Source organism: Archocentrus centrarchus, chromosome 1 (genome assembly GCF_007364275.1).
Source record: "Archocentrus centrarchus isolate MPI-CPG fArcCen1 chromosome 1, fArcCen1, whole genome shotgun sequence".
Classification (NCBI taxonomy): Eukaryota; Metazoa; Chordata; class Actinopteri; order Cichliformes; family Cichlidae; genus Archocentrus; species Archocentrus centrarchus.
In genome coordinates, this window is record NC_044346.1 from 2,534,559 (window position 1) to 2,559,907 (window position 25,349).

General features: G+C 45.9%; 3 protein-coding genes across 8 annotated transcripts; all 3 read left to right on the forward strand.

Annotated features, from left to right (window-relative positions):
• The first annotated feature begins 6,408 nt into the window (after window positions 1–6,408).
• LOC115789547 (serum response factor-like) lies at window positions 6,409–10,564 on the forward strand. Of its 4 annotated transcripts, none has more exons than XM_030743021.1 (8): window positions 6,409–7,274; window positions 8,139–8,408; window positions 8,492–8,687; window positions 9,012–9,176; window positions 9,296–9,433; window positions 9,530–9,661; window positions 9,752–9,831; window positions 10,052–10,564. In XM_030743021.1, the coding sequence occupies exons 1-8, from the start codon at window positions 6,837–6,839 to the stop codon at window positions 10,133–10,135; spliced, it is 1,503 nt and encodes a 500-aa protein (XP_030598881.1). In that variant the 5' UTR covers window positions 6,409–6,836; the 3' UTR covers window positions 10,136–10,564. The 4 variants fall into 4 exon arrangements, with proteins under 4 accessions (XP_030598881.1, XP_030598889.1, XP_030598897.1 ...); XM_030743029.1 differs by having other exon boundaries at window positions 9,296–9,403; XM_030743012.1 differs by having other exon boundaries at window positions 6,412–7,274; window positions 9,296–9,403; window positions 9,479–9,661.
• Window positions 10,565–14,587: 4,023 nt separating this feature from the next.
• Window positions 14,588–20,085, forward strand: eif4a3 (eukaryotic translation initiation factor 4A3). 2 transcript variants are annotated; one of them, XM_030743071.1, is made up of 12 exons: window positions 14,589–14,848; window positions 16,739–16,811; window positions 16,916–16,982; window positions 17,072–17,134; window positions 17,226–17,358; window positions 18,430–18,510; window positions 18,641–18,782; window positions 18,959–19,097; window positions 19,197–19,312; window positions 19,392–19,499; window positions 19,684–19,811; window positions 19,926–20,085. In XM_030743071.1, the coding sequence occupies exons 1-12, from the start codon at window positions 14,695–14,697 to the stop codon at window positions 19,940–19,942; spliced, it is 1,221 nt and encodes a 406-aa protein (XP_030598931.1). In that variant the 5' UTR covers window positions 14,589–14,694; the 3' UTR covers window positions 19,943–20,085. The 2 variants fall into 2 exon arrangements, with proteins under 2 accessions (XP_030598938.1, XP_030598931.1); XM_030743078.1 differs by lacking the exon at window positions 19,197–19,312 and having other exon boundaries at window positions 14,588–14,848; window positions 18,959–19,057; window positions 19,452–19,499.
• A 730-nt stretch (window positions 20,086–20,815) lies between these two features.
• soul4 (heme-binding protein soul4) lies at window positions 20,816–24,203 on the forward strand. Of its 2 annotated transcripts, none has more exons than XM_030743100.1 (6): window positions 20,816–20,910; window positions 21,974–22,198; window positions 22,382–22,467; window positions 22,539–22,680; window positions 22,805–22,988; window positions 23,199–24,203. In XM_030743100.1, the coding sequence occupies exons 2-6, from the start codon at window positions 22,039–22,041 to the stop codon at window positions 23,371–23,373; spliced, it is 747 nt and encodes a 248-aa protein (XP_030598960.1). In that variant the 5' UTR covers window positions 20,816–20,910; window positions 21,974–22,038; the 3' UTR covers window positions 23,374–24,203. The 2 variants fall into 2 exon arrangements, with proteins under 2 accessions (XP_030598960.1, XP_030598969.1); XM_030743109.1 differs by lacking the exon at window positions 20,816–20,910 and adding an exon at window positions 20,937–21,355.
• The last annotated feature ends 1,146 nt before the right edge of the window (window positions 24,204–25,349 follow it).

Sequence of the window (25,349 nt, forward strand, 5' to 3'; positions counted from 1 at the left end):
GTTTGTGTGGAGTAGCTTGTAAATGCTCTGTGCTCCTGCGAGGGACCCCCCGGACAGCTCTGCTGCTAATCTGAGGTAAAATAGAAGCTGATCCTGGTTCAGGACTTCTGACTTCATACCAGCACCTGGCAGGTCACATGTTATGGCTTTCTGATTGGCTGATGGAGTGATGATGCAATAAACTCTTTAAAGGATTGAAACTGATCTCTGCTGATTTATTGAGCTGACTGCTATCTGGAAAGTAACTCAGTAGATTTACTGTAAGTACTTTAATTACTTCTTTGAGGTACTTGTACTGGAGTATTCATTATCTGCAATACCAGTTCCAAAAAATGTGGGACACTGTGTAATGTGAATAAAAACAGAATCTCATAAATCCATCAATTGTTTAAAGTGAGAAAATGAACCATTTTAATAAAAATATGAGCTCATCTTGAGTTTGATGGGAGCAACGCGTCTCTAAAAGTTGTTACAGGTCTGTGTTTCCCGCTGTGCAGCATCACCTCTGCTTTAACAACAGTCTGTAAATGTCTGGGAACTGAGGAGAGCGGCTGCTGGACTTCAAATGTTCTCAGCTGGTCAGAGGTCTGCACTGCAGGTCAGTTCAGCACCTGGACTCTTCTATTATGAAGCCGTGCTGCTGGAATAGCTGCAGGATGCGGTTTAGCATCATCCTGCTGAAATATGAAGATGTCGTCTGGATGGTTGCTCTGAAACCTGGATATACCTTTCAGCACTGATGGAGCCTTTCCAGATGTGCCAGCTGCCAGTTCCACTGATGCACCCCCCATACCATCAGAGAGGCAGGCTTTGAACTGAGCTGAGAACAGCCAGATGGTCTCTCTGCTCTTTAGTCCAGAAGACGTGGCATCCATATTTGGATTCATCCAAATAGTTTACCAAATGCCTCAGTGAGTGTAAGTTATGGTTTAATTACTGCCATGTTAAACGTCTGTGGTATGTAGCAAAAAACAGTTGGATCATATTTAAGATTGAAGCATTAATTAATGGTCGGACTTCTTTGAGCAGTCTTGTAGGAATGGGGTCTAAAAGACACGCTGATGGTTTGAAGTTAACTCAGAAAGATCAATCAGAGAGAAAGAGTCTAAATAAATATCAGCAGTGCTGAAAGCACATACAGATACATAATATTGCCAAATGCATTCACTCGTCTGCCTTCACACACATATGAACTTGAGTAACATCCCATTCTTAATCCATAGGGTTTAATATGATCTTGGTCCACCCTTTGCAGCTCTAATAGCTTCAACTGTTCTGGGAAGGCTTTCCACAAAGTTTTGGAGTGTTTCTGGGAATTTTTGACCATTCTTCCAGAAACACATTTGTGAGGTCAGACACTGATGTTGGATGAGAAGGCCTGGCTCACAGTCTCCACTCTAATTCATTCCAAAGGTGTACTGTCAGGTTGAGGTCAGGTCTCTGTGCAGGACAGTCAAGTTCTTCTACACCAAACTCACTCATCCATGTCTTTATGGTCCTGCTTTGTGCACTGGTGTGCAGTCATGTTGGAACAAAAAGGGGCCATCCCCAAACTGTTCCCACAAAGTTGGGATCATAAAATTGTCCAAAATGTCTTGGTGTGCTGAAGCAATCCTGAAGCGTTCCTTTGTAATGTAAGGCTTGGATGTAGCTGATTGGCCATGGAAACCCATTCCATGAAGCTCTCTACACACTGTTCCTGAGCTAATCTGAAGGCCACATGGAGGTCTGCAGTGATTGACTCTGCAGAAAGTTGGTGACCTCTGTGCACTATGCACCTCAGCATCTGCTAAAGGAATACTCGGCTCAACAGAGCTGTGACTCTTTGTCAGCCTGGCTACAGTGCTGAAAACAAACTTGCGGTTGTTCTTATTTTCTTTAGTCACTGATGAATAGTAAGATGTCCTAGCTTTCCATCCATCCATTCACTTCCACTTATCCTGTTCTGGGTCGTGGGGGGGCTGGAGCCTATCCCAGCTAACATAGGGCGAGAGGCAGGGTACACCCTGAACAGGTCGCCAGCCTGTCACAGGGCCAACATCCACACTCACATTCTCATTCACACCTATGGGCAATTTCCAATTTCCAATTAACCTAACCCCAGTAAGTGCATGTCTTTGGACTGTAGGAGGAAACCGGAGTACCAGGAGAAAACCCACGCAGACAAGAACATGAAAACTCCACACAGAGAGAGAGAGAGAGGAAGGGAGGGAGGGGCCTGGGCCAAGGGGGAATCAAACCCAGGCCCTCCAGATGGTATTCTAACTATGAGGCAGCGGCACTAGCGGAACAAATCAGAGCCGGGCCGGGTGCGGGGCAAATGACCGGGCCCTTTATACCCAAATCATAAAGCTCATCATAACATCATTTTATAACATACACATGCCCAGAACAGCAGGAATGTGTATGTTATGAAGTGCCACTCATGTTAGCTTAGTCTGTAAAAATGCTCCATTTTTACGGACTAAATGCTCCACCGGATTATTCTTTCTTTGTGAATTTTTATGCTTAAATTGTTTTTTTTTTTTGTTTGGTTTTAATTGCTGATTTTTGGTTTGTATCATTTCAAAATCTTTGCAGTTTTATGTTGAGGAACATTATTCTGATTTTGTTTCATATTTGTAGATGCAATTTGTTGCAGATTGGTGAATCTTTCTTCTGAGAAGCTCTGCCTCTCTAAGATGCTCTTTTTATATCCAATCATGTGACTGATCTTCTGCCAATTAACCTGACAGACAAGCTGACAAAGAAAGAACAATATAGCATTGTCAACTGCACCAAAGAGTAAAACAGTTAAATGTGGTTTATTAGTCCCTGTTAGTAAATGATTTAATAACTGATCATCTGCAGAGGAACGGTTTATTTGAAGAGTTTCAGTCAGGTTTCAGAATTCATCACAGTACAGAAACAGCATTAGTGAAGGTTACAAATGATCTTCTTAGAGCCTCTGACAGTGGACTCATCTCTGTTCTTGTCCTGTTGTACCTCAGTGCAGCTTTGATACTGTTGACCACAACATTTTATTATAGAGATTAGAGCATACTGTAGGTATTAAAAGTACTGCACTGCAGTGGTTTGAATCATATAATAGACTCCAATTTGTTCATGCCTCCCGTAACACTGTGAGGAATCTTGGAGTCATTTTGACCAGTATATGCCCTTCAGTGCACATATTAAACAAATATGTAATTCATTATTATCAGGCTGTCCTAAAAGCTCCCTGAAAAGCCTTCAGCTGATCCAAAATGCTGCAGCTAGAGTACTGACAGGGACTAGAAAGAGAGAGCAGATTTCTCCCATATTGGCTTCTCTTCATTGGCTCACTGTTAAATCCAGAATTGAAAATCCTTCTTCTCACCTACAAGGTCTTGAATAATCAGGAGCTGCATCAGTTTGTCAGACTGATCTCACAGATGGCCAGAGGTACAAATACTTCGTTACTGTACTTAAGTAGATTTTTTAGGTATCTGTACTTGAGTATTTTTCTGAGTACTTTTTACTTTTACTCCCTACATTTTTACACAAGTATCGGTACTTTCTACTTCTTACATTTTCAAAACAGACTCGTTACTTTTTAACACGTCAGAGAGAAGTTTTTATTTCCGGTCAGTGCGCCGTCAAACATCAAGCGATCTGAGCCTAAACGGAGGAATAATAACATATAAGAGACAATCGTACTGGCGTATCTTCCATCACCGGGGCTTATCGGGTACAAAGGGATTAAATACGCAAACCCATATAATGTCTCATTTATAGCGCTATAATCAGGGGTCACAGCGGGCCGGACCGAGTCCGTAAGTTGTGCTCGTGGGACATAAACAGCTTAGCTAGTGGTACTGAAGAGGAGCGAGCATAGAGGGAGTAATGTGTGGCAGGTAAATGCAACGTTTCTAAATGCTCAACAAATATCAGCAAACACACAAAGTGTGTGCAGTTTGTCACACAGTGTGTCTGCTAGCTAAAAGAAGAGCTGCTGTATTTACAGGGTGAGCAAAGAGAGAGAAGTTCACTCAGAGATGGAGAAAGAGGACAGAAGAGGAAGAAGAGAGGTTAGAATTAAAGGTAGTGCCAAACAAACTGAAGTATGCTGACTTTGTGTAATTCAAAGATTGTATGAAAATACTGCAGTTTAGTGTGTGATAAACAGGTCACCTTGTTGTACTGTATTTACAGTAAAGCTCTGTGTTGCTGCACAGAGGCTGTGTTCATGGTCAGAGTTACAGGTTACATCAGTGCAGCAGAGATGAGTTTGAATCAAAGCTGCTGATGCTGAGATTCATTCACTGAATCCAACATTTCTACAGCCTGTATGCTGTCAGTGTAGGGGATGGAGATCAGCTCAGATAGCTGTGAAATACTGGGTTACATCTTTGTGGATTCAGTTCATCCTCACAGAGCAGTAAACCTCAGAGCAGCAGCAGCAGGTCAGCTGATCACAGCCTGCACACCAACATCATTTACTGCAGCTCACAATACAAAGCTGTGATTCTTCTCCCCATGCAGAGCCACTACAGCTGATCTTAGGGTTCCTCCACCTTCTGAATCCCACTGTAACCCCTGAGTATCCTCATGTTTGTGTTTAGGTGGAGGCACAGTCACCCTCTACTATAGAGGACACAGAGAACAGAGCTGTGTTTAAATTCCCTTTCACAGTTTGTGTCCTAAATAACAGATTCAAGCTGAGTACATTTATTAGGATTAAAATTTAGATTGGAATAATGTTTGTATTCTCATGTACTATTTTATATTATTACAATAATATATGATGAGGTTCAGTCAGCTTTACACAAAAATAACAGGTAGAAACGTCCTCCAAAGAGCTACTTTTACTTTCTTACTTTGAGTACATTTCAGAGCCTGTACTTTTTTACTTTTACTTTAGTAAAGACATTGAACCAGTACTTTGACTTTTACCAAAGTATTTTTTAACGCAAGTACTTGTACTTATACTCATACTTAAGTACAGAATGTCAGTACTTTTTCACCTCTGCAGATGGCGATGTGGGCTCCTCAAAGTGCAGCTGCAGGGTCAGAGTGAAACCAGACGTTCATCTGGAGGCCGTGCTGACGTCAGGTCTCAGCTCTGCTGGAGAACCTGAAACAGGTGGTGTTTACCTCCTGAAGCTCAGTCCTGATTGTGGTCACACTGATAATCCTCTGCCGCCACAGATTACAGGAGGAGCAGGACAAGGTATTTGGGTCCTGTACAGAGCTTGTCTCCTTCCTCATGAAGTTTGATTGATTGATTTATTTTTATTCATTGATTTTTTTTTTCTTCAATCAGCGGTTCAAAACTTTCAGCTGAAAACAAATAGGTTTCAAATAACAGCCAATCACTGTTCTTGGTCAGCACTTTAGTGATGAGTGTTTGTGATCAGTGTTGTTCCTTCTTTGTGACTGGTGCTGCAGGGTTTCATGATATCCTTTGAGTTTTTCCTCTTTAAGGTGTTTGATTTCATTTTTTTTCAATTTTGTTTGATTTGTTTTATATCTTTTTTATTGTTTGTGCACAAGAAAATATTTTTTCTTGTTTAATATTTTGATATATTGTTTTATATCCTATTTTATACATTATTTTTGTGCTTTTTTTTCTGCAGTTTTTTAAAATTTCAGCTCTCCTGTAAAGGTCCAATCATCAGATGAATCCATCGTCAGAGCCACTAATGGTGCCACTTGTTCCTGTCTTTTTGGGGTTCAGAGATCAAACTCAGCTGGGAGTTCTAATGAAACTTTTTTTTTTCTCATTTGAGTTCAAATAAAAAAATGTTTTCCCCCTTAATTGCTCATGACCCAAAAGAGAGCATGACAGGGACTTTAGTGGTGTAGTTTAGAGCGTACAGCGTGGAACAGTCTGACTTGGATACTCTCTGCTTTTGAAGAGCCTGTCATAGCTTTTTTGGGGGGATGTTTGGATGGTTCATTTCGGTTCCTGTAGATATTCTTAAAGTGTTTCCTGCTGGTATTTTTTTCCATATTTATTGTGATATATATATATTAAAAAAAAAACACACAGTGCTGCAGGCTGACACGGGGAGCTGATATATAACACAAATCCTTATGTCAGCTGAGCTGTCTTTATTGATCGATTTTAATATTGACAGATCTGGGCTTCCATACCAGCCTCCGTATCTCCACGTGCTGCAGGTGTTCAGGCTGGAGCTGTGCAGGAAGAAGCGGATGACCATATAAGGAGAGGATGCGCCATAAAAGGAAGTGCGTTCTTTATATGGAGAAAATGAGTCCCCCCTCACGTCCCTGAAATGCGTATCACTGCGCTCAACCTTCAGTAAGTTTGTACCTGTCCCCCAACAAATCGTGAAAGACTGAGTAATCCGACACTTCCGGTGAAAAGTCTGGCGGTTTAACGATGGAGAAAGGATATAGTGTCTGTAAAGTGTGGGACTACATATGAGAGCGGATGGATATCCGCAGCTGTTGCCAGTCATTTCCTTATGTGGAGCGGAGTGATCTGGGGGGGGCTGGGCCTCGCTGATCTGTGAAAACAACTTTACAACTACTTATGATTTCTAATCGATCCCTATCAATTTCCTCCTGAAAGTGACCCCGGTGTTTCCCACGCGGTTCCGCGGCGGCTCCCTGGGAAAGCCAGCGGACTCCCGGCCTGTTCCTGGCGGACACAGGCTCGACTTGTTGCTGAAGAAGCCTGTAAGAGCCTAGCTTAGCCCCGTTAGCCCGCAGCTAGCGGTGAGGCTAGCTGTTTCTGCCCCGGCGGGGAGCTCCGAGCTCCGCGGAGGGTCGCTGCTGCCCCCCGTGACAAGAGCTCCACCGCGCCGGGAGTATCCATCTTCCAGGCAGTCGGAGGGACGCTGATCGGGATGCTGGCAGGCAGCAGGCCCGAAATCAACTCCAGAACCGGCCCGGGTCGGATGGGCAGCATGAACAAAGCCGGACCGGTACCGGACACAGCCCAAGAGACCGAGGGGGGGCCACTGGAAGACCGCGACTACAGCACCGAGGTGGTGTTCAGTGGCTCCGATCAGGACTCGGACTCTGGGGAGGACGAAGACACGGTGGGGGCGGGCGGGGACCGGAGGGGCGTGAAGCGGGAGAGGAGCGAGCGGGAGGTCGGGCATCAGGCGGCGCAGAGCTCCGGAGGCCTTAGCGGGGCGTACGGCGGAGTGAGGCCCGGGGCGGCAGGGGTGAAGCCCGGCAAGAAGACCCGAGGCAGGGTGAAGATCAAGATGGAGTTCATAGACAACAAACTGAGGAGGTACACCACGTTCAGCAAGAGGAAGACCGGCATCATGAAGAAGGTGAGAAAGAACTCACCTGAGATGTAGATAGGGGTCAGAGGTCAGATGTGTGGGTCCCTGTTTTTTTTTTTGTTTTTTTTTTTTACATTTAAATCCTTATTTTTTTTTCTCTCAATCTAAGCTTTAGAAATCCCAAAATAATTTTAATGAAATTTGTCAAAAAGATTCATCTCCTAGGAGAAAGCAGGTGAGTCATCAGCATGTTCTCACCTGCAAAAAGCTCCAGGACAAACTTTCACCTGGAAGCACAGGAGCAGGTGATGGAGGCAGATGTATCTGAGCTGCACGTAAAGGTGACTCTGTACCTACTCAGGTGGAGTTGACTTTCTGTCTGCAGGTGTGTCTGTGAGGGCTCAGTAGCAGGTGTGTTTCACCTTCAGTTAGTTCAGTTAGAACCAGCAGTGACACAGTGGGTTTAAACTTTGAGACAGTGAAACTGCCATGAACCTGTATAAGCCGGTGTTGAGACCTGATGGTGATCAGCAGCTGTAACCTGAGGTATTGATTGCCATTCATCAGTGATTTGAACATTCCTGTGTCGGTCACCTGAACAAGAAACAGAATTGATAAATAAAGTCAGATCTTAAAAGCAGCAAGTCTGAAGAGTAGAATCACTCAATAAAACAAAATCAAATAGAATAAAATAGAACTCAGTGAAGAAAAACCCAATAAACATCCCAATAAATAAAAATATAAATCAGCTCACTTTGCTTGACAGGCAAGGTTAATGTACCAGCATCCATCAGTCTGCTGTCATGGCGACACCTGCTGTTTACTGTTGGAATTGCATCATGTTTGCAGGTGTCCATAGACTGATGAAGTGCTCACCTGCCCCCCCCCCCCCCCCCCCCCCCCCTCTCACAGGCGTACGAGCTGTCCACACTTACAGGTACGCAGGTGTTGCTGCTGGTTGCCAGCGAAACAGGCCATGTGTACACCTTTGCTACCAGGAAGCTGCAGCCGATGATCACGTCAGAGACGGGGAAGGCTCTGATCCAGACCTGCCTGAACTCACCTGATTCGCCGCCGCGCTCCGACCCCTCCTCTGACCAGAGGATGAGTGCCACGGGCTTTGAGGAGACTGACCTCACCTACCAGGTGTCAGAAGCTGACGGCTGTTCAGAAGGTGCCAAGGTAATGTCCGGCGACTGTGACTCAAATGTCCTGATTGCTGCTCTTAGCCCCGCCCCTTAAATACAAATGATTTGTCTCTGCAGGATATGATCAAACCGGCCTTCAGCCTGCCTGGCTCCACCTCCTCCTCCTCTTCTACATCCTCCACTTCATCCTCAGCGTCCCTGCAGGTGCAGACAAGCGCCCCCTCCTGGCAGCCACCATCCACAACCACCAATGGGACACTGCTGAAGACATCAGCCGGGGTCGTGCTTCCTGGAGGCTTCACCTTGATGTCAGGTAGGTGGGCGGAGTCACCTGCTGACTGTGTGTCCAGCTTTTTGCTCACATGTGTCTATGCTGCTGCTTATGTTTCATTATCCTCATGCTGAGGCTGTAGTCTCATCGCTGCTTCCTTCAGGTGTCTTTGCTTTTTTTATTTTTATTTTTTTACCTGATTCATCATATTTACCGGACAGGTAAACATGATCTTAAAGCAAATATTTAAGTAATCGCTGCAGCACCTGAGCTTCTGCTGGTTGTACACCTGTCCACATACTTTTCTTTCCTGCTGCCTGTTTTCTGCTAATCTGTCTCTGACCCTGCCCCCTCACCTGTCCACAGGTGCCTCGCTTCCCCCTGGTACACACACCATCCCTCTCAGCCAGCTGCAGGGCCAGCCTGTGGCCATCCAGGGCCCCGTGGCCCCAGGCCCCACCCCCACACTGCACGCTCCATCCACACAATCGGCCACGCTGCTGCGGCTTCCCGCCACCATGTCACTGTCAGGTCAGCACACTGCCAGCCCCCTCCGCCTTGTGTCAATCAGTACATTAAAAAAAAAAAAAAAAATTCTTAGGTTATCTACCAATAGGTGAATGTTTGCTCCACCCTCTATGTGTCATCAGGACCTGGAATCTCTCAGCAACTCCAGACAATCCAGGTACAGACCAGCAGCCAGCAGGCTGGCTCCAATCAGAGCATCTCTGACATCCACAGCCCCGCCTCCTCCACAGGTATGAAGACAACCCCACCTTCTGTAACAGGTAGAACATAGCCCCGCCTACCTGACTGTCTTTCTCTCTCTGCAGCGAGTCTTCCTGTCTCCATAGTCTCCTCCCCTTCCTCATCCTCTTCCTCAGTAGCAGGTCACATGATGTACCCTGGCAGTCACACGGTGATGTATGCCGCATCATCGCCCTCGCTGGGCGATGGCAGCCTCACCGTCCTCAACACCTTCCCTCCAGCAGGCCACGCCCAGTCACATGACCCAGGTGACTGTGACTGGGGGTTAATATTTTTAATACAAAAACGTGGTGGTGTGTTTGCAATAAACAAAAACAAATGAGTTTTTCTTCTTTCAGCCACCGTCCCACAGGTCTTCCTCACCTCCCTCCCTCCAGTTGCCGCCCAGATCCCAGTTTCTGCAGTGCAGCTGCACCCGGTACCACAACACGCCAACATGACACGCTGACAACACAATGACACACTCACATGTTAAAAACATGCCAACTGTGAATCCTCCTGCAGACCTGCTGACAGTTTGTGCTGCGTGTAAATTAATGTTTGAAATATGAAACGTGAGAAGCACTTCTTGAATGTATTTGTAAATATCTTGCTGCTCTCCTGCAGTTACTGTTTGTTTGTTTTGTTTGTTTGTTTAGATGGTCATCAGTCAGCAGAGCAGCAACAACCTGACAGAGCTGCAGGTTGTCAGTCTGGACGTCCACCAATCAAAAGACGACTGAGAGACGGACACACACACACACACAGATGATTTGTTTACTTTGTTGTGGCGGCCATTTGCTGGACTTCTTGTTTACATGTTTGTGTTGATCATGTAAACAAAACCAAGACTGTGACATCATCAGTTGGTACTTCCTGGAACTCTGATCCATCATGGACGTTCAGGTGAATGTAGTGATGATGTCAACCTGCCAGGTGTGTGTGTTTATTTTGCAATGAAGAACAAAAAGTGCCAAAATTGGACACTCGTTTGTGCTCGGCCTGTGTTCAGGTGGTGCCACAGACAACCAGCAGAACACCAGGAACATCACTTCCTGTTATGGACTTTTCAAAGTAAAACCTGGGTGTGTAATCTCTGAACAATAATCTTTGCTTTACAGACGTGTGAAAATAATTTCAGTTATTATTAAAATGTTATTATGTGAACCTCTCATGGATCAGTAATCGTTTCAATTGGTTATGTTAGGGGATGGTTGCTATGGTGACCTGGCGCTGTCACAGTCAGAAGTAACCAATACAGATGTAGATATCAGTTAATGTGACACAAAGCTTCATCTGCACTGAACCGAAACACAAAGAAGAAATGGGATGATGGGGCGAGGTGAGAGTGACGAAACTCTTTTAATACCAACAGCGAATCATTTTCAGCTCATCTGCATCCAGCAGTGATTGGTTGGTGGACGGGCAAGTATCAGCTGATCGAAGCCCTGCGTTGCGACAGTTCAACAAACCCAGGATCTCTTTATCTGGATTCACCTACCCTAACATCACCAATCAGGATCATCTCTCTGATGTAGCCGTGGGTTCAACCTGCACGCTCACGGGAAAGGGGCGGGGCTAGCAGCATCTGACCAATCACACTTATTGATGTAAGTGTGCTGTCAACACAGTGGCTGATTCTTCACAGTTGAAACCACACTGGGGGGAAAATATGAAGCGCTTCCACACAGAACTGAGAGGAACATCGTAGTGAAGTTCAGACAGGCTGGGAACGAGCTGCTGTGTCAATAAAGTTTGGCATGTTTGAATTAGGAGAGAAAGCAGCTCTGTCGGGTGTCTCAGCGTTTGAGCAGGTAGCATGGCAGTGTGGGCGGCGCGGGTTCGAGTCCCGCCCTGTCGCCATTTACCGTGTTTCTTCCCCCATCTCTCTCTCGTCCCACTTTCCTGTCTCTCTCCACTACGATCTGTCAAATAAAGCTGTTAAAGGGCAAAAAAAGAAAGAAAGCAACTCTGTCATTCAGACATGGGAGAATCTGATGGATGAAAATCGCCTCTTCAGACAGTTTTAGATCTGAGCCTGTCAGCTGCAACCTTGCTGGAGTTTAATACTTAAACGTAGGAGTCGGCTCAACGGCGAGGAGACCTCTGCGTGTAAATCAAAGAGGAAATGACTGAAGTGTGAAGGAACCGATGATCTTCAGTTTCCAGTCCTCTTTGGAACAACAGGAAGTTCTCGTGGAAAGAATCTGCTGTGGAGCTTCTGCCACTCAGTGCTGAGTGCCCGGTGATCCTCACATCTCCTCTTATGAAAACATTTGAACCTGTGGTCTAATGAGAAATTTGACACATGGTCCACACAGTTGCTGCTGAGCAGCGGGGTGTTAAAGGGTAAGAACACAGCTTTAATCAGAAACCAAATTTAAGTTTTTTTTAAGATTTTAATTTAAATTGACCTACAGAAAGGACACGTGGACAGAAACACCTGCTGAAATGTCATCCCTGCACACAGTGGTGTGTGGCTTGGCTGGCTCCTCCTGAAGTCAATGATGATCTCCTTGGTTTTATCGATATTCAGGGCCAGGTTGTTGGTTTGACACCAGTTGACCAGGTGGTTCGCCTGGTTTTGTTCACCAGGTGCTGTAGGATGATGGTGTTGAATGCTGAACCGAAGTCCGGGAACTCCATTCTTAGATATGTATTCTTTCTCTTGAGATGCACTAAGGTGGCATCCCCTGTGGAGCGATTTGGGCGGTAGGCAAACTGGTATGGGTCGAATGTGGGAGGGAGTCTGGAGGTAATGTGGTCCTTTACCAGCCTCTCAAAGCACTTCAGACCAATAGTGGTTGAGGGAGGAGATTGTGGGCTTTTTGGGCACAGGTATGATCGTGGCCGCCTTCAGACATGATGGTACAACAGCCTGTTTCAGCGAGGTGTTAAAGATGTCTGTGAGAACCTCAGCCAGCTGATCAGCACATTCCTTCAGTACCGTCCTGGTGTGTTGTTGAGGTCTGCTGCTTTCTGAATGTTCACTCTCCTCTGTGTTCTCCAAACAGCTGCTGTGTCCAGACAGAGAACAAATGTACGCTACTGGAAATTTAATAATTCACTTCTGAAAAGTGAGGAGCTGATTTCAGATATAAATTATTTTATTAAAAAGTTTTGTAATAATAACAATAAGTAATGAATATGGGAAATACTGGGAATTTCAAAAATTTGAAATGAGAAAAATAGCTTCTGTATAATGGCAAAAAAATATGATATGCACATGAAAAAGATTGAGAATAAAAATGTTATTAATGACATTTCTGCTCTAAATGTACATCAGAATGCAGACGATGCAGCCTTGATGTCACGCTAGAAAAATTAGAACATGAACAGGAAATTTATGTAGAACAAGCGTGAGGATCATTGCTGCGCTCTCGACGTAAACGACTAGAGGACGATGAAAAGAACAGCTTCTTTCAGAAATAAACATCACAACCAAGTTAACAACTGGGGACAATTTGCGAGGACAATAATATTATATCTAAATATATATCTGAATATTATGCCAATCTTTACCACCCTACTAATTACCTTGAAAACTCTAATATCCCAAATTCAATCAATACTGTTAAAACAGGAAGTTAATTTCAGCAGAGAATGCTGTAAAAAGAGAAGTTTAGATTAAATACTGTCAAACAATAAATCATCAGTAACGATGGGCTCTGAGCTGAATCTGAGAAAGTATTTGTTAAATTCTTCCTCGCTGTGTGTAATGAGGCCGTCTGTAAAGAAGAACTGCCCGTCATTAAAGCAAAGACTTCTGTTTAATCCCCAAAACCAACAAAGATCCTTTATTTATTTATAACTGGAGACTGATTTACACTCAACAGTGGTTATAAAAGTATGGCCTCCATATTAGCCAGGCCTTCAAAAACTGGCCTGAATGAAATGATTCATGAATCTCAGTGTGGGTTCATGATTTATACCTCTAACAGCATTCGCCTGGTTCTGGACTATAGAGAACTACCTGATGGCAGACCCCAATTCTGTTTTTTGGATTTTCAAAAGCCATTTGACACCTTGAGTTTTCAGATTTGATTTTTTTTCAAAAATTTTTTAATAAAGGCCATCAAGACCTTATACAAAGGCAGCAACAGCTCAGTGAAGCTGCTCTACGGCCCATCCCCAGATCTGAGATTAAGATGCTCTCTTCTCTGCTCACCTCTGTTTACTGGCAGGCCAAGATCTCAACTTTTAATAACCCCAAATCACTTTAAAGGCATTAATAAGAATAAAAATTATAAGCTTTGATGGCAGACAAATAAAAAGATCACCAGATGATCTGACCTTATTCTTAGGAACTCAACTCAATTTTATTTATAAAGCACTTTAAAATTAATGCCATTGGCCAAAGTGCTGTACAGAAGTAAGAGCAAATTGGTTTAAAAAAAAAAAAAAATATATATATATTACAGATACAGAAATATCTCAAACATGCAGTCAGATATCTGGGAATCTTAATGAATGATGAGAAATGAATGGCAGATAATACAAAACTGGCAATTTCATCTATTCAGAAGAAACTGAACTGTTTGGTCGGCTAGATATTCCTCTCTCTGTGGCAGAGTGCTGCTGATTAAAGGACTGTCGGGGGTTTCAAACCATAAACCATTCTGTGCAGACAAACTTCAGTTTCGTCTGCAGAAAAGAGCCACACAAGTTTAAGAAACAAATAATGTCCCGAGCAGAGGGTCTCAACATCTTTTTCCTCATTTAACCAAATTATCTAAATGAACTGGATCAGAAGATTCCTGAAAGATCCAGATAGTTTGTCGAATATGTTCCCAAACTTTCTATTTAAAACAGCAGATAGTCAATTTGGCCTTTTGCTGTTGGTAAACTTTCATCAACAAGCTTTCCTGTGCTGGTCCCTACTCTACAAATATTTGATATGGAATAATGTAAATATCACACACAGAAACATTATTATTCTTCAAAAACTGGTTTAGGAACAAGATCCTGCTTGTAATCAGCAGGGCTTCCAACTCTTATGGGATTTGTACAGAAATACAGAGTTCCTGCCTCCCAAATAAAGTGCAGACTGAAGCATGAGGCCATGTATATCCGCCTCTACCTGACTCAGGATTCCATGTTGTTTATAGGAAGTTAACCTTTAATTCAAAGTTTAATTTAAAAAAAAAAAAAAAAGATGTGACGTCATCTTCGCGTCGCCCGTTGTAGACGTCATCGGCGCGGCGACACGTGCTGTTTCCCTTTAGCAGTTAGCCTAGCAGCGCGGCGAAGCGCAGTATCCGAGTCTCTGCGACTTTCAGACGGAATCAACGCTCCGAGGAGGATGGCTGCCGCCGGGGCGCAGGGCAGGAAGAGGATCCTGAAGGAGGAGGACATGACCAAAGTCGAGTTTGAGACCAGCGAGGAGGTGGACGTCACCCCCACCTTCGACACCATGGGGCTCCGGGAGGACCTGCTCCGCGGGATCTATGCCTACGGTAAGTCGGGGATCGGCGCGGCCTCCGCGGGAGAGCTAGCCGTAAATCTAACATCAGTGCAGTGTGTTTAAGGAGGCGAGTTAAATAAGTCGCGGTGATCTCGGCTCGACCTCCGGAGTCACCGTACCCGAAGGAGGGCAGTTTGACCCGGATTTTGACTTAAATCCGGATTTCTTTATTTTTTTAGCAGCGCTCCAGTTAGCATTAGCCCGTCCTGCTAATGCGGCTGCGCACTTTCTGTTGTGGGGAAACAAACGTGGGCCAGGTCGGACCGGGTCAGGCCGGGCTCCGGGGCTCCAGAGCTGGTGAGAGTGTGAGGTCTGAACAGTGGCTGCCCGGGTTCGTGCCCGGAGGCGTTTCATAAAGATTGCGCAGTGAGTCTGTTTGAAGCTGATGCTGGATCTTCCTGTGAATGAGCGGCTCGGCTCGGCTCATTCACCATTAGTCGAACAATGCGATTTTCATTCTGGTTGTGGAACGCTGGACCAGCTCTTGATCCTGTCGAGGATAAATTGGGAGTTTGCCCATCCAGCCTAAATATCCTCTGTGGACCTAGAGAAGGCTTTCAACCGCGTCCCTCGAGGCGCTTCACTTGTACAGGGACTGAGTGGCCCATTCAGTCCCTGTACAATTGCAGTGAGAGCTTGGTCCGCATTGCCGCCAATAAGTCGGACTCGTTTCTTATTTTTTAGCTGAATGGTGACATATCTATATTTTTTTCTTTGAACAAAAAGGCACTTCTGAGTCACAGCTACATGTCCCAAATATCACACAGACACTTTTATTAACATTCAGCTTTAGATGTACACGAGAAATTGCTTAAAAATAAACTGTTGGCATATTTAAATAATAATGCTCCTCAAATAAATTAATGCTTTTTTTCCCTCCATAACAAAAGACTCACAGCTGTGCTATTAAAATGTAAACAGAAAAGATACGGAGCAAAAACAGCAAAAGGCTGATTGATTCTTAAAAAAGCCAGTCTGCAGTGAAGCAGATTTCACCAAAGTGCTTCCTCCTGTGTGTACTCTTGTATATCTAGTACTCTGTGCTAATAACAAAACATGTAACAATTGACTGAATGAACAAACTTCCATCCTTCAGTCAGCAGCATACTAGCTAGCTGCACCTGGCTGAGGACTTCAGCTGTTATCATAGCTAGTGACGTGGCCATTAGTATTGGCATTGGTTTGCACAGTGGAAAAGATTAGTGCTCGGACCTTTTGTCGGGACTTCCATTATTCTGCTGCTCATCTGACACTCTGAATCCAAATGATCTCCAAATAACTGAGCACTGTTTTTCTTTTTACTAACCAGCTCCTCTTTTAGATTTAAGATAGTGTTTATTTGTCACATGCACAGTTATACACAGTACAATGCACAGTGAAATGTATTTTGTACCTGCAACCATATATACACACACATATAAATAAGAAGAATAAAAATAAGAAAAAAAGTAAGAAATAAGTAGCTTCATGTCTGTTTACATGTCCATGCTGTCTCTTCCTGCGTGATTTACGGGTGAGGCGGGGAGGGTCAGTGTGAAGTTGTGCAGAGACAAATTGGAAGAAGAGAAAGGTGAACTGGTGGATCTACAAGTATGATTGTAACGCGACAGAGTATATCGATATAAACGATATTGTCTCATCTTATATCGCTTATGAAAATATGTCAGTATTTCTTAAAAACTCGATATATCGCCCACCCCGAACTGAATCTTTTGAGGTAAGACTTTCAGAGTGGCATCATCTCCTCCTCCTCCTCCTCTTTGTTCTTTGTGGTTAGGGTGGTAAAGTCTAAAATTGCTGTTTGAAGCTGTTTGTTTAAATAAAGTTGAAGCTGTTTGGTTGTAAATAGTGTTTTGGCTGTAACAGCGTGTTCATGTTGCAGGTTTTGAGAAGCCGTCGGCAATCCAGCAGCGAGCCATCAAGCAGATCATCAAAGGCCGCGACGTCATCGCTCAGTAAGTGTTTCCTTGGTCTTTCTTCACTCCTCCCTCGCTCTTTCCTTGCTCTGTCCTTCCAGTTCTCGATGGAATGCGGTTGTTCTAACAGCTGCTCTCTGCAGGTCTCAGTCTGGAACAGGAAAGACCGCCACCTTCTGCGTGTCTGTGCTGCAGTGTCTCGATATTCAGGTGAGTCTGTCAGAGCCTTGGGTGGGTGTGGCCTTTTGGGCCTGATAGGTTAAATGTTTAACGTCATGCTGTGATTCTTTCCTCTGCAGGTGAGGGAGACCCAGGCTCTGATCCTCGCTCCAACTCGAGAGCTGGCTGGACAGATTCAGAAGGTAGTCCCGACCCCTCCGTCACAGTCAGCTGATCACCTGTAAACAGGTGCCGTGTGCTGGTTTCTGATTGGTTGTATGTGTCTGTGTGCAGGTGCTGCTTGCTCTCGGCGACTACATGAACGTCCAGTGTCACGCCTGCATCGGAGGCACCAACGTGGGCGAGGACATCCGCAAGCTCGACTATGGCCAGCACGTTGTGGCGGGCACACCGGGTCGAGTGTTCGGTGAGTTCACCTGCTGATGTTATTAGGCTCGTTATGTCTGATCACTGAGAGGCTGAGGCGGGAAAAGTTTCCACATTTAAAGAAATTGAGGCTGCTGCGGTCGTTCAGGAATTTCACACGTCTGAAATTGTAATCAGATCAAATGTTAGCGATGATGGGCAAAACGGGATGTGAAAGCATTTACCTGCTTCAGGTGTAAAGTCTTTATTTAAACAGCCGACCTCTGCCGACTCACTGTCAGGAAACCTGCAGTCCTTCAAAATAAAAGTTTCTAAATGCACATCATTAATCTCCGTGAAACGGTGCCCACCCTGGAGAGCAACGGGGTGATCACAGAGAATGGAAAGTGAATGACGTTCGGCAACTACAGCGAAATGCCCACTGGTGACGTGAAGTGGGAGGGCCAGAGATATTCTGAAGCAGCCTGACAACCGTGGGGCCGCTGAGTGTTGGATGACTGCTTGTTAGTGCTAATAGCCCCGCCCACTGTCTAATTGTGGTGATGGCAGAGAAACCCTGAGCCCAGTGCAGCACTGGGCAATCAACTGCTGGATAGAACCCTGTGCAGCGACTGCCAATGAGAGTGAAGAATACAGTTGATTGACATTTGACCTGCTAGTGTAAACAAAGTAGCGTTACCTAGGCTACAGGAGCCTTGATTGACTGTGCTGGCTGTCAGCTTCAGAGCGTGACGAGCGAATCACTTCCATTGTGGACGCAACTTTAGTCACATGACAGCCCTCGTTAAGGTCATTATTGAGCCTCAGCACCCTTGCATGGCTGTTAAGGCACCTCATAAAGAAATCCATCGGTCAGCAGAAATATCAATAACCTGTTGAGCTCGTGGAGTCTGAACTGGTAACAGGCTGAGCTCAGGGTGGAGTCTTTGCTCAGGTTGAGCGCTAGTCAGGTAATAAAACCTGATTGTTTCAGGACATTTCCTCTAGATAAACATGCCTAAAAGGTGATTGGTTGTTCTGCTCGGTGACTCAGTTTATTTCACTCTGGCTCCTGATTGGCCAGCCTGACTGTAGCAGCCAATAGAAGCTCATCTTTGTTTGTTTCTTGCAGACATGATTCGCCGCCGCAGCCTGAGGACGAGAGCCATCAAGATGCTGGTTCTGGATGAGGCTGACGAGATGCTCAACAAAGGTAAGGTTGAGCGTGTGTCACCCGGAGAACTAAAATACCCTGAAGGGACATGGGCTTCCTGCAGTGTGGTGCAGGGACACACCTATCCTGGTGTGACTCCTCACTCCCTGTCCGGTTTCTGTGTCTCCAGGTTTCAAGGAGCAGATCTATGATGTATACCGCTACCTGCCCCCCGCCACACAGGTGGTCCTGATCAGCGCCACGCTGCCTCACGAGATCCTGGAGATGACCAACAAGTTCATGACCGACCCCATCCGCATCCTGGTCAAACGGTCAGTAAACATTTGGAGATGTTCAGGAGATGTGTGGAGAAGAGAGTCCAGAAAGATTTGAGAAGCTTCAGCCTGAAAATGTTCATTTTATGTTGAGCTCAGAGAGTTCAGGATGAAATGCCAGCTCACTAATGTCTCTCTGTCTTTTATACGGTGTCAATGTATCTCGGCCGTAGTGATGAGTTGACCTTGGAGGGGATAAAGCAGTTCTTCGTCGCTGTGGAGAGGGAGGAGTGGAAGTTCGACACGCTGTGTGACCTTTACGACACGCTGACCATCACACAGGCCGTCATCTTCTGCAATACCAAGAGGAAGGTCGGTGCATGTCCTCCTCGCCATTATGCTGTGCAGAAGGGTTCTCCCAGTGCAGCGTGCAACTGCAGCAGAGCATCACGTAGTGTGTTTGTGTTTCAGGTGGACTGGCTGACAGAGAAGATGAGGGAGGCCAACTTCACGGTGTCCTCGATGCATGGAGACATGCCGCAGAAGGAGAGGGAGTCCATCATGAAGGAGTTCAGATCAGGAGCCAGGTGAGCTGTCCAGAGCAGGGCGCGGGTCTCGATCCAGATCCAGGACCCAGACTTACCTCCATGGTTATGTGTGTTTCAGTCGTGTGTTGATCTCCACCGACGTCTGGGCTCGAGGTTTGGATGTTCCTCAGGTTTCCCTCATCATCAACTATGACCTGCCCAACAACAGAGAGCTGTACATCCACAGGTATCCGTCCACACACACTAGTCCATATGTCCTCAGGTATCCCACCACATAAACTAGGGCCGGGAAGGGAACGGTAGGCCTCTGTTTTTTTGGGGGGGTGGGGGGTGCAGTGGCTCTTTGAAGACAGCAGGGGGTGTTTTGAAGTCTGTTTGTGACTGATGCAGTGACCTCTGACCTCCTCCAGGATTGGTCGGTCAGGGCGTTATGGACGGAAGGGTGTGGCCATCAACTTTGTGAAGAACGACGACATCCGCATCCTGCGAGACATCGAGCAGTATTACTCCACCCAGATTGATGAGATGCCCATGAATGGTACGAGGCAGCCAATCACAGGCCTGCTGATATCACTGCACGCCACCAACACTATTAGCAGCTGTTAGCCTTTGTCAGATTCTGTTTACTGATTGGCTGTTTTTCTCTCTGCAGTTGCTGATCTGATCTAACCTGGATGACATCACACCAGGGCCCTGCCCCTTCACTTCCAGTTTGTTTTTGTTTTTTAAAAATAATTTTAGATTTTTGAGGTGAAAACGACTGTAAGACCACAGGTTTGTTTTTGTAAATAAAGTTTTGGTTCCAAAAGTTATGGCAATGTGTCGTCACTTTGAGGTCATCACGGCAACAAATCATAACATCTGCAGGTTGGGTTAATCCGCACACATCAGTGCGATGCGAGATGATGTTGCTGTGATTGCTGTGATGTCACTGTTGCGTGGTGGCTCCCGATGAAAGTCAGGTGGGGGACTGGATACAAAAGAAAATGCTGGGGCTCATAAGAATACATTCAAAGCTGTACATTTCTCAAAAGTTTTAAGTGTCTTTTTAATCAGAGGTTTTAATTGTCCAAATGTATTGCTTGACCCTGTTATGGAAAGCAGTAAAGCATGGTTTCCTTCCAGAGTATTTGCAACAATGAATATGATATTAACAACAGAAGGTTTATCAAGAAGCTGGAGTTGTTTTTTTGTTTTTTTTATAGTTTTTAAAGAGGCTAAACACCCTAAATCCAGATCAGCTCATAACAGACCTGCAACAAGACCTCATTCTGCTTTACTGCTTGAAAGTACACCTTTCTTAATTTTGTGTGATTTATTTTTCCAAATGAAGTTTATAAAAATTTTGTTAATTTCTGTAGCTGTTAAATAATTAACAAAAAGAGATGAAGATGGATACACAACGCGAGACAGGCCTTCTGCTGTAGAAAAAAGAACTCTGCCAAGGATAGACAAGCCCCTTTGAAGCCAGGAATTAAAAACGGACTTGCTTTGTTTTCTTCTCGGGTCTATTGTGACGGTGACATATTTCCGGTGCTTTTATTGTGAAGATCTGGGAGCCGACAATCTGCCGGAAGCGGCGAAGAAGAAACTGTTATTGTGTTCCACGGACGCTTCGATTGCTGCGGACTCACCTGGTAAGACGAACCGGACCGAACTAAGCGGTCTAATCCGGAGCTGGTTAGCCCGATTAGCCGTGGCTCGCGAACCGGACTAGCTGTGTTAACGGGGTTAGCTCATCGTGCTAACTCGACCCGGTTCGGGTCTGGACCGGATCTGCCTTAGTCCAAAAATCACCTGCTCTTTCCTTTTCCTGGCCGATGGAAAACGCGGTGACATAAAGTACAGGTGTGCTTTGCTTGGTGTGAGCCTGAGAGCCTGGTGCGCTCAGGCTCCTGACTGAAGGAGGGACGACGGTCTCTGCAGGGAGGAAACTAACAACGCTAGGCTGACCGCGGCCTGCTGCTCCGTAGGCAGGTGCACGAGACGGTCTGCGGCTGCGCACAGGCGTCCATTAGGAAGGCTCTGTCTGTCTGTACCTGCAGGAGAGGACTCAGACCAATCGGGCAGGTTCCTTCTCAGGTAACCCTGAGTCCGAGCTGGTCCTGTCCTCATTTAGCCTCCCTTTATCGGTCTGAGCTGCCCCGTGTTTCGAGACTGGAACACGAGTCCCACCTGAGCTGACCTCGATTATCCTGGTTCTTTGCCTCTATTGCTCACCCCTCCCTCGGCACCCACTCTCGGCTACGTCTGATTTCACTGTTAGATTGCACCACCACTGCAGTAATTTATCCCGCCTGATAAATCTAACCATAGCCTATGAAATGAAGTCTATATTAGTTTCTGCTGCAGAGATGATCAGCTGGAACTCCCTCCCTGCTCTCTAACCCTAAATTCTGATCAGTTCATCAGACCCAGGAGCGCAGCTATATACTTTCTGAGGTGTATGCAGACACATTTTTAGGCACCACCCCCCCAAACCCACACACACATAACGCACCCTCTCAATATAACTTGTGTGTGTGTGTGTGTGTGTGGGGGGGGGCAGGAGAATGGGAGGTGAAGTAGCACAGGGGTGCATAATCAGCGCTGTGCCTGTTATTGATTGTATCATATGCAGAGCTGTTAAATACAGAAAATGCCGACTAGAGAAATAATTTCCCGACATCGGTGTCTGTTTGAACTCTCGTCTCTCTGCAGGAATCAGAGCCCCAACTCCTCTCAGCAGATTTCCTGCAGTTCAAAGGTCACTTCCTCCTGCAGTCATGGCACTGATCTCTCTGGAAGACCTCGATGGATTGGACGACGAGCAGCTGGACGATGAAGCCACTGACAACCCTGAGCCAATGGGTGAAGAGGAGTCAGAGCAGCTGATGAGTCACTGGCGGGCCGTGGCCAGCACGCACCAGGTGTCGGTTCCTCCAGGTGAGGGGGCGGGCCAGCAGTCTAATATTACCTGGGTGATACGTGCAGACTGATCATTTATAGACATTTTCTGTATGAAGTCTCTGATTGGTTCTCTGCGTGGAGAAGCTCCAGTGTTCAGATGCAGATGTATTTCCGCCTGTCACATTTCACCAAAAGAGGGGCGGCTCTTCTGTGTTCCAGAAATGAGAGGACCCATTCAGGAAATGACCCGCAACAGCCAGCAGAGGGAGCCCCTCCCCTTCACTCCCATCTCACGTCATGAGAAGGTAAATGCCTCGGAAACAAAACCCTAACCCGCTCTCTCTGTGTACATGCTGATGTCTCCTCCCACCCACAGATGGGGGAGGTGCAGTATGAGGAGCGCCTCTACCCGGCAGGTCACTGGGCGTGCGTGACACGAGGAGAAGACCTGTATGAGCAGAGCATCTCCATGGCCTTCATGAAGCTGATGCGCTTCATTTGTAAGGAGAATTCTGCAGGTCAGGCTCCGCCCACACACCTGCTGACCACGCCGCACACTAGCTCACTGAAACGTTCACATTTTAGTTTCCGCTGTCATTGATCTTTGCAGATCATGTGATTGGTGTTATTGATCGTGTGCAGGTAGATACCTAGGTATGACTGTACCTGTCATCAGTTACATCCGCATGGCGAAGGATGGGAAGATGTTTGAGAAGGACGTGGAGACAGCGTTTTTCCTGCCCGCTGACCTCCAGCACTGCCCACCCCAATCTTTCGACCCTGACATCAGCATCGTCTACAGACAACCAATCAGAGTGGTCACCAGGTCAGAGCATCATCACCGCATCACTGTTATTGATCCGTTTGTGATTTCAGTCTGTTGGGCTTCAGCCAATCTGCAGGAAGGAAGGACAAATCTTTAAATGTTACAGGAAGTGACACCTCAAATCAAAGTTTTGATCCTTCGGTTATCAGACTGATAGCAGGTGTCGGGTTTCACATCAGATTAATAACTCTGCTTTCTGATTGGCTGCAGGCCGTTCTTTGGGACAACCACTGAGGAGACGGTGGGCCGGCAGATCCTGATGCTCTGGGAGATTCTCGGTGCGACTGATGAGCTGTGCAGCGACCGGTACGCCGTTGCCGTGTACGAGAACCCAGGTGTGCCACAGCGCAGGAACGAGCTCTGGTTTATCAGGCGTGACCTTTAGGCTCCTCCCATCACGCACTAATTCAGCATGCCCACTCACTGCTTCCTGTCAAACTGATCAATCAGAGCAGTTTTACAACTGTTAGCACGACACTAAGCCCCACCCCTTCCATTAGCGCCCACTTCATAGGTCTCTTCTGATTGGCTGAAACAAGGTGATGATGTCATAAGGGCTGATTCTGATTGTTCACGCGTTTTACTAACATCATGATAGTGTTTATTTAGAGACAAAACAGAGGATCCGCCTACATGCACATCACATCACTTCCAGCAACGTAGTCCTCATCAGTGATGTAATCATAGCCACCGCGGCGTCCATTTGTGTGTCTCTAAATTTCTGCAGAACAGGAAGTGACACGGTGTCATTACCGTAAGCTTCCAGCTTTCAGTTTGTAGTTCGAGCGTATCAACCAATCAGCTGTGAGCAGGGGGGCAGTGTTAACCAATGAAAGTGAAGCAGCAGTGTGACATCATCACCGTGAAGCGTAATTTTAAGGTGCCGTCACGATTTGTGGGCTCCCTGTTACCATGGAAAGAACCCAAGTCAGCATCAGTAGTTTGTGTGATCGAGTTATTGATCGTTGACTCAGGTGAGCCTGACGCCTGTAATGCGGTTGAGTCCTGCGCTGAGTTCAAAGTTCAGATCATTCCTTAAATGGTGTGTCACATGATTCCTTCCTGGTGGCTGCTGTGCGGTTCCTCGGAGTACTGATGTCACCGACCAGATGAAGGTTTTGAATATTGTCTTGATTTTCTGATTTTTGTTGTGATGTGTGTAAAAAATCCTGAAATAAAATGTTTGCTTTAAATAAAGTTTGAAGTGTTTTCTGAGCCGGCGGCTCTGATTGGTTCTCAGACGTCTCCCTGACGACCCCATCCCATTTATGGAGCTGCTGCGTTGCAGTTGGAGGTGTCTTTCATTTCCAAGGCGATTGTTATTGTTTGTAAATGTTTATTTTACATGGGACGATGATTAAACACTAAAGCAGAGGATATTGTCGTCATGGGGTTAGCATTGCTGCCTCACAGCAAGAAGGTCCCGGGTTTGAATCCCCAGTCTGGCCTTTCTGTGTGTTTGCGTGGGTTCTCTGTGGATTCCACCCACAGATGTGCACTCAGTGGGGTTAGGTTACCTCTTGATTCTGAATTGCCCACAGGTGTGAATGTGTGAATGGTCGTCTGTCTCTCTGTGTAAGCTGCCATCCCGTCCAGGTGTACACACCTCTCACCCTGTGGCAGCTGGGATTGGCTCCACAGGAGCTGACCATGAAGTTTGGCATGTGTGTTTTTTACTTCTCAAAAACGTGCAACACGAACTGGAATCTGTTTTCTATCTTTACTGACTCGGGGGGGCTAAAAGGATTTGGATCAAAGTTTAGGCCAAGGCCTGCAAATTAGGGCAGAATAGTTCAGCAGAAGGGTTTCTTTTATGAAATGGGGCTGTAATGTTATCCTGACTTCTACATTTATTTTAGATTTTCATTCACCGTGGGAGGAGATCACCATCGCTGGTGGGTCTGAACACACTTGTGCGAACACGCTGGTGTTTCAGTCCAGTTTCATGGTTCCGATTTGTGTTCAGGAGCATTACAGACAGCAGGAGGCGCTGCTGCGGTTCCCCTTCATGCCTCCTCAGTAATCAACAATCAGTGTCACAGCTCCGTGCTGATGGTAAATGCTCAGGTGTACCATTTACAAGCGTTTTTACCTTTAGGTATAAAAGGCATGGCCGCAGCTCCCGTCCTTTTAACTGGAGATCAAACTTCACTCTGATACCTTCCACATGACTCCACACTGTGAGCTCTGTCACACCTGAGAAACACCTGGCGTCGCGTTAAAACACACCTGAAAATCTAATGACCCACAGGTAGAAAATGTTGGCGGCTTCTCACTTTCACGTGTGCTTTTTTTTTTTTTTTTTTTTTTTTAAATGGCGGAAACGAAGCGGACATGTGTGCCTATACCTGACTCCTACCT

Bases quoted from the DNA above. Each gene is read 5' to 3' on its own strand.
- LOC115789547 (XM_030743012.1), top strand. From the start codon at position 6,837: ATGCTGGCAGGCAGCAGGCCCGAAATCAACTCCAGAACCGGCCCGGGT. The intron at 7,275-8,138 runs GTGAGAAAGAAC...CCCCTCTCACAG, and splicing joins AGACCGGCATCATGAAGAAG to GCGTACGAGCTGTCCACACT. The intron at 8,409-8,491 runs GTAATGTCCGGC...TTGTCTCTGCAG, and splicing joins GCTGTTCAGAAGGTGCCAAG to GATATGATCAAACCGGCCTT.
- eif4a3 (XM_030743071.1), top strand. From the start codon at position 14,695: ATGGCTGCCGCCGGGGCGCAGGGCAGGAAGAGGATCCTGAAGGAGGAG. The intron at 17,359-18,429 runs GTGAGTTCACCT...TGTTTCTTGCAG, and splicing joins CACACCGGGTCGAGTGTTCG to ACATGATTCGCCGCCGCAGC. The intron at 19,098-19,196 runs GTCGGTGCATGT...TTTGTGTTTCAG, and splicing joins TCTGCAATACCAAGAGGAAG to GTGGACTGGCTGACAGAGAA.
- soul4 (XM_030743100.1), top strand. From the start codon at position 22,039: ATGGCACTGATCTCTCTGGAAGACCTCGATGGATTGGACGACGAGCAG. The intron at 22,468-22,538 runs GTAAATGCCTCG...TCCCACCCACAG, and splicing joins CCATCTCACGTCATGAGAAG to ATGGGGGAGGTGCAGTATGA. The intron at 22,989-23,198 runs GTCAGAGCATCA...GATTGGCTGCAG, and splicing joins CCAATCAGAGTGGTCACCAG to GCCGTTCTTTGGGACAACCA.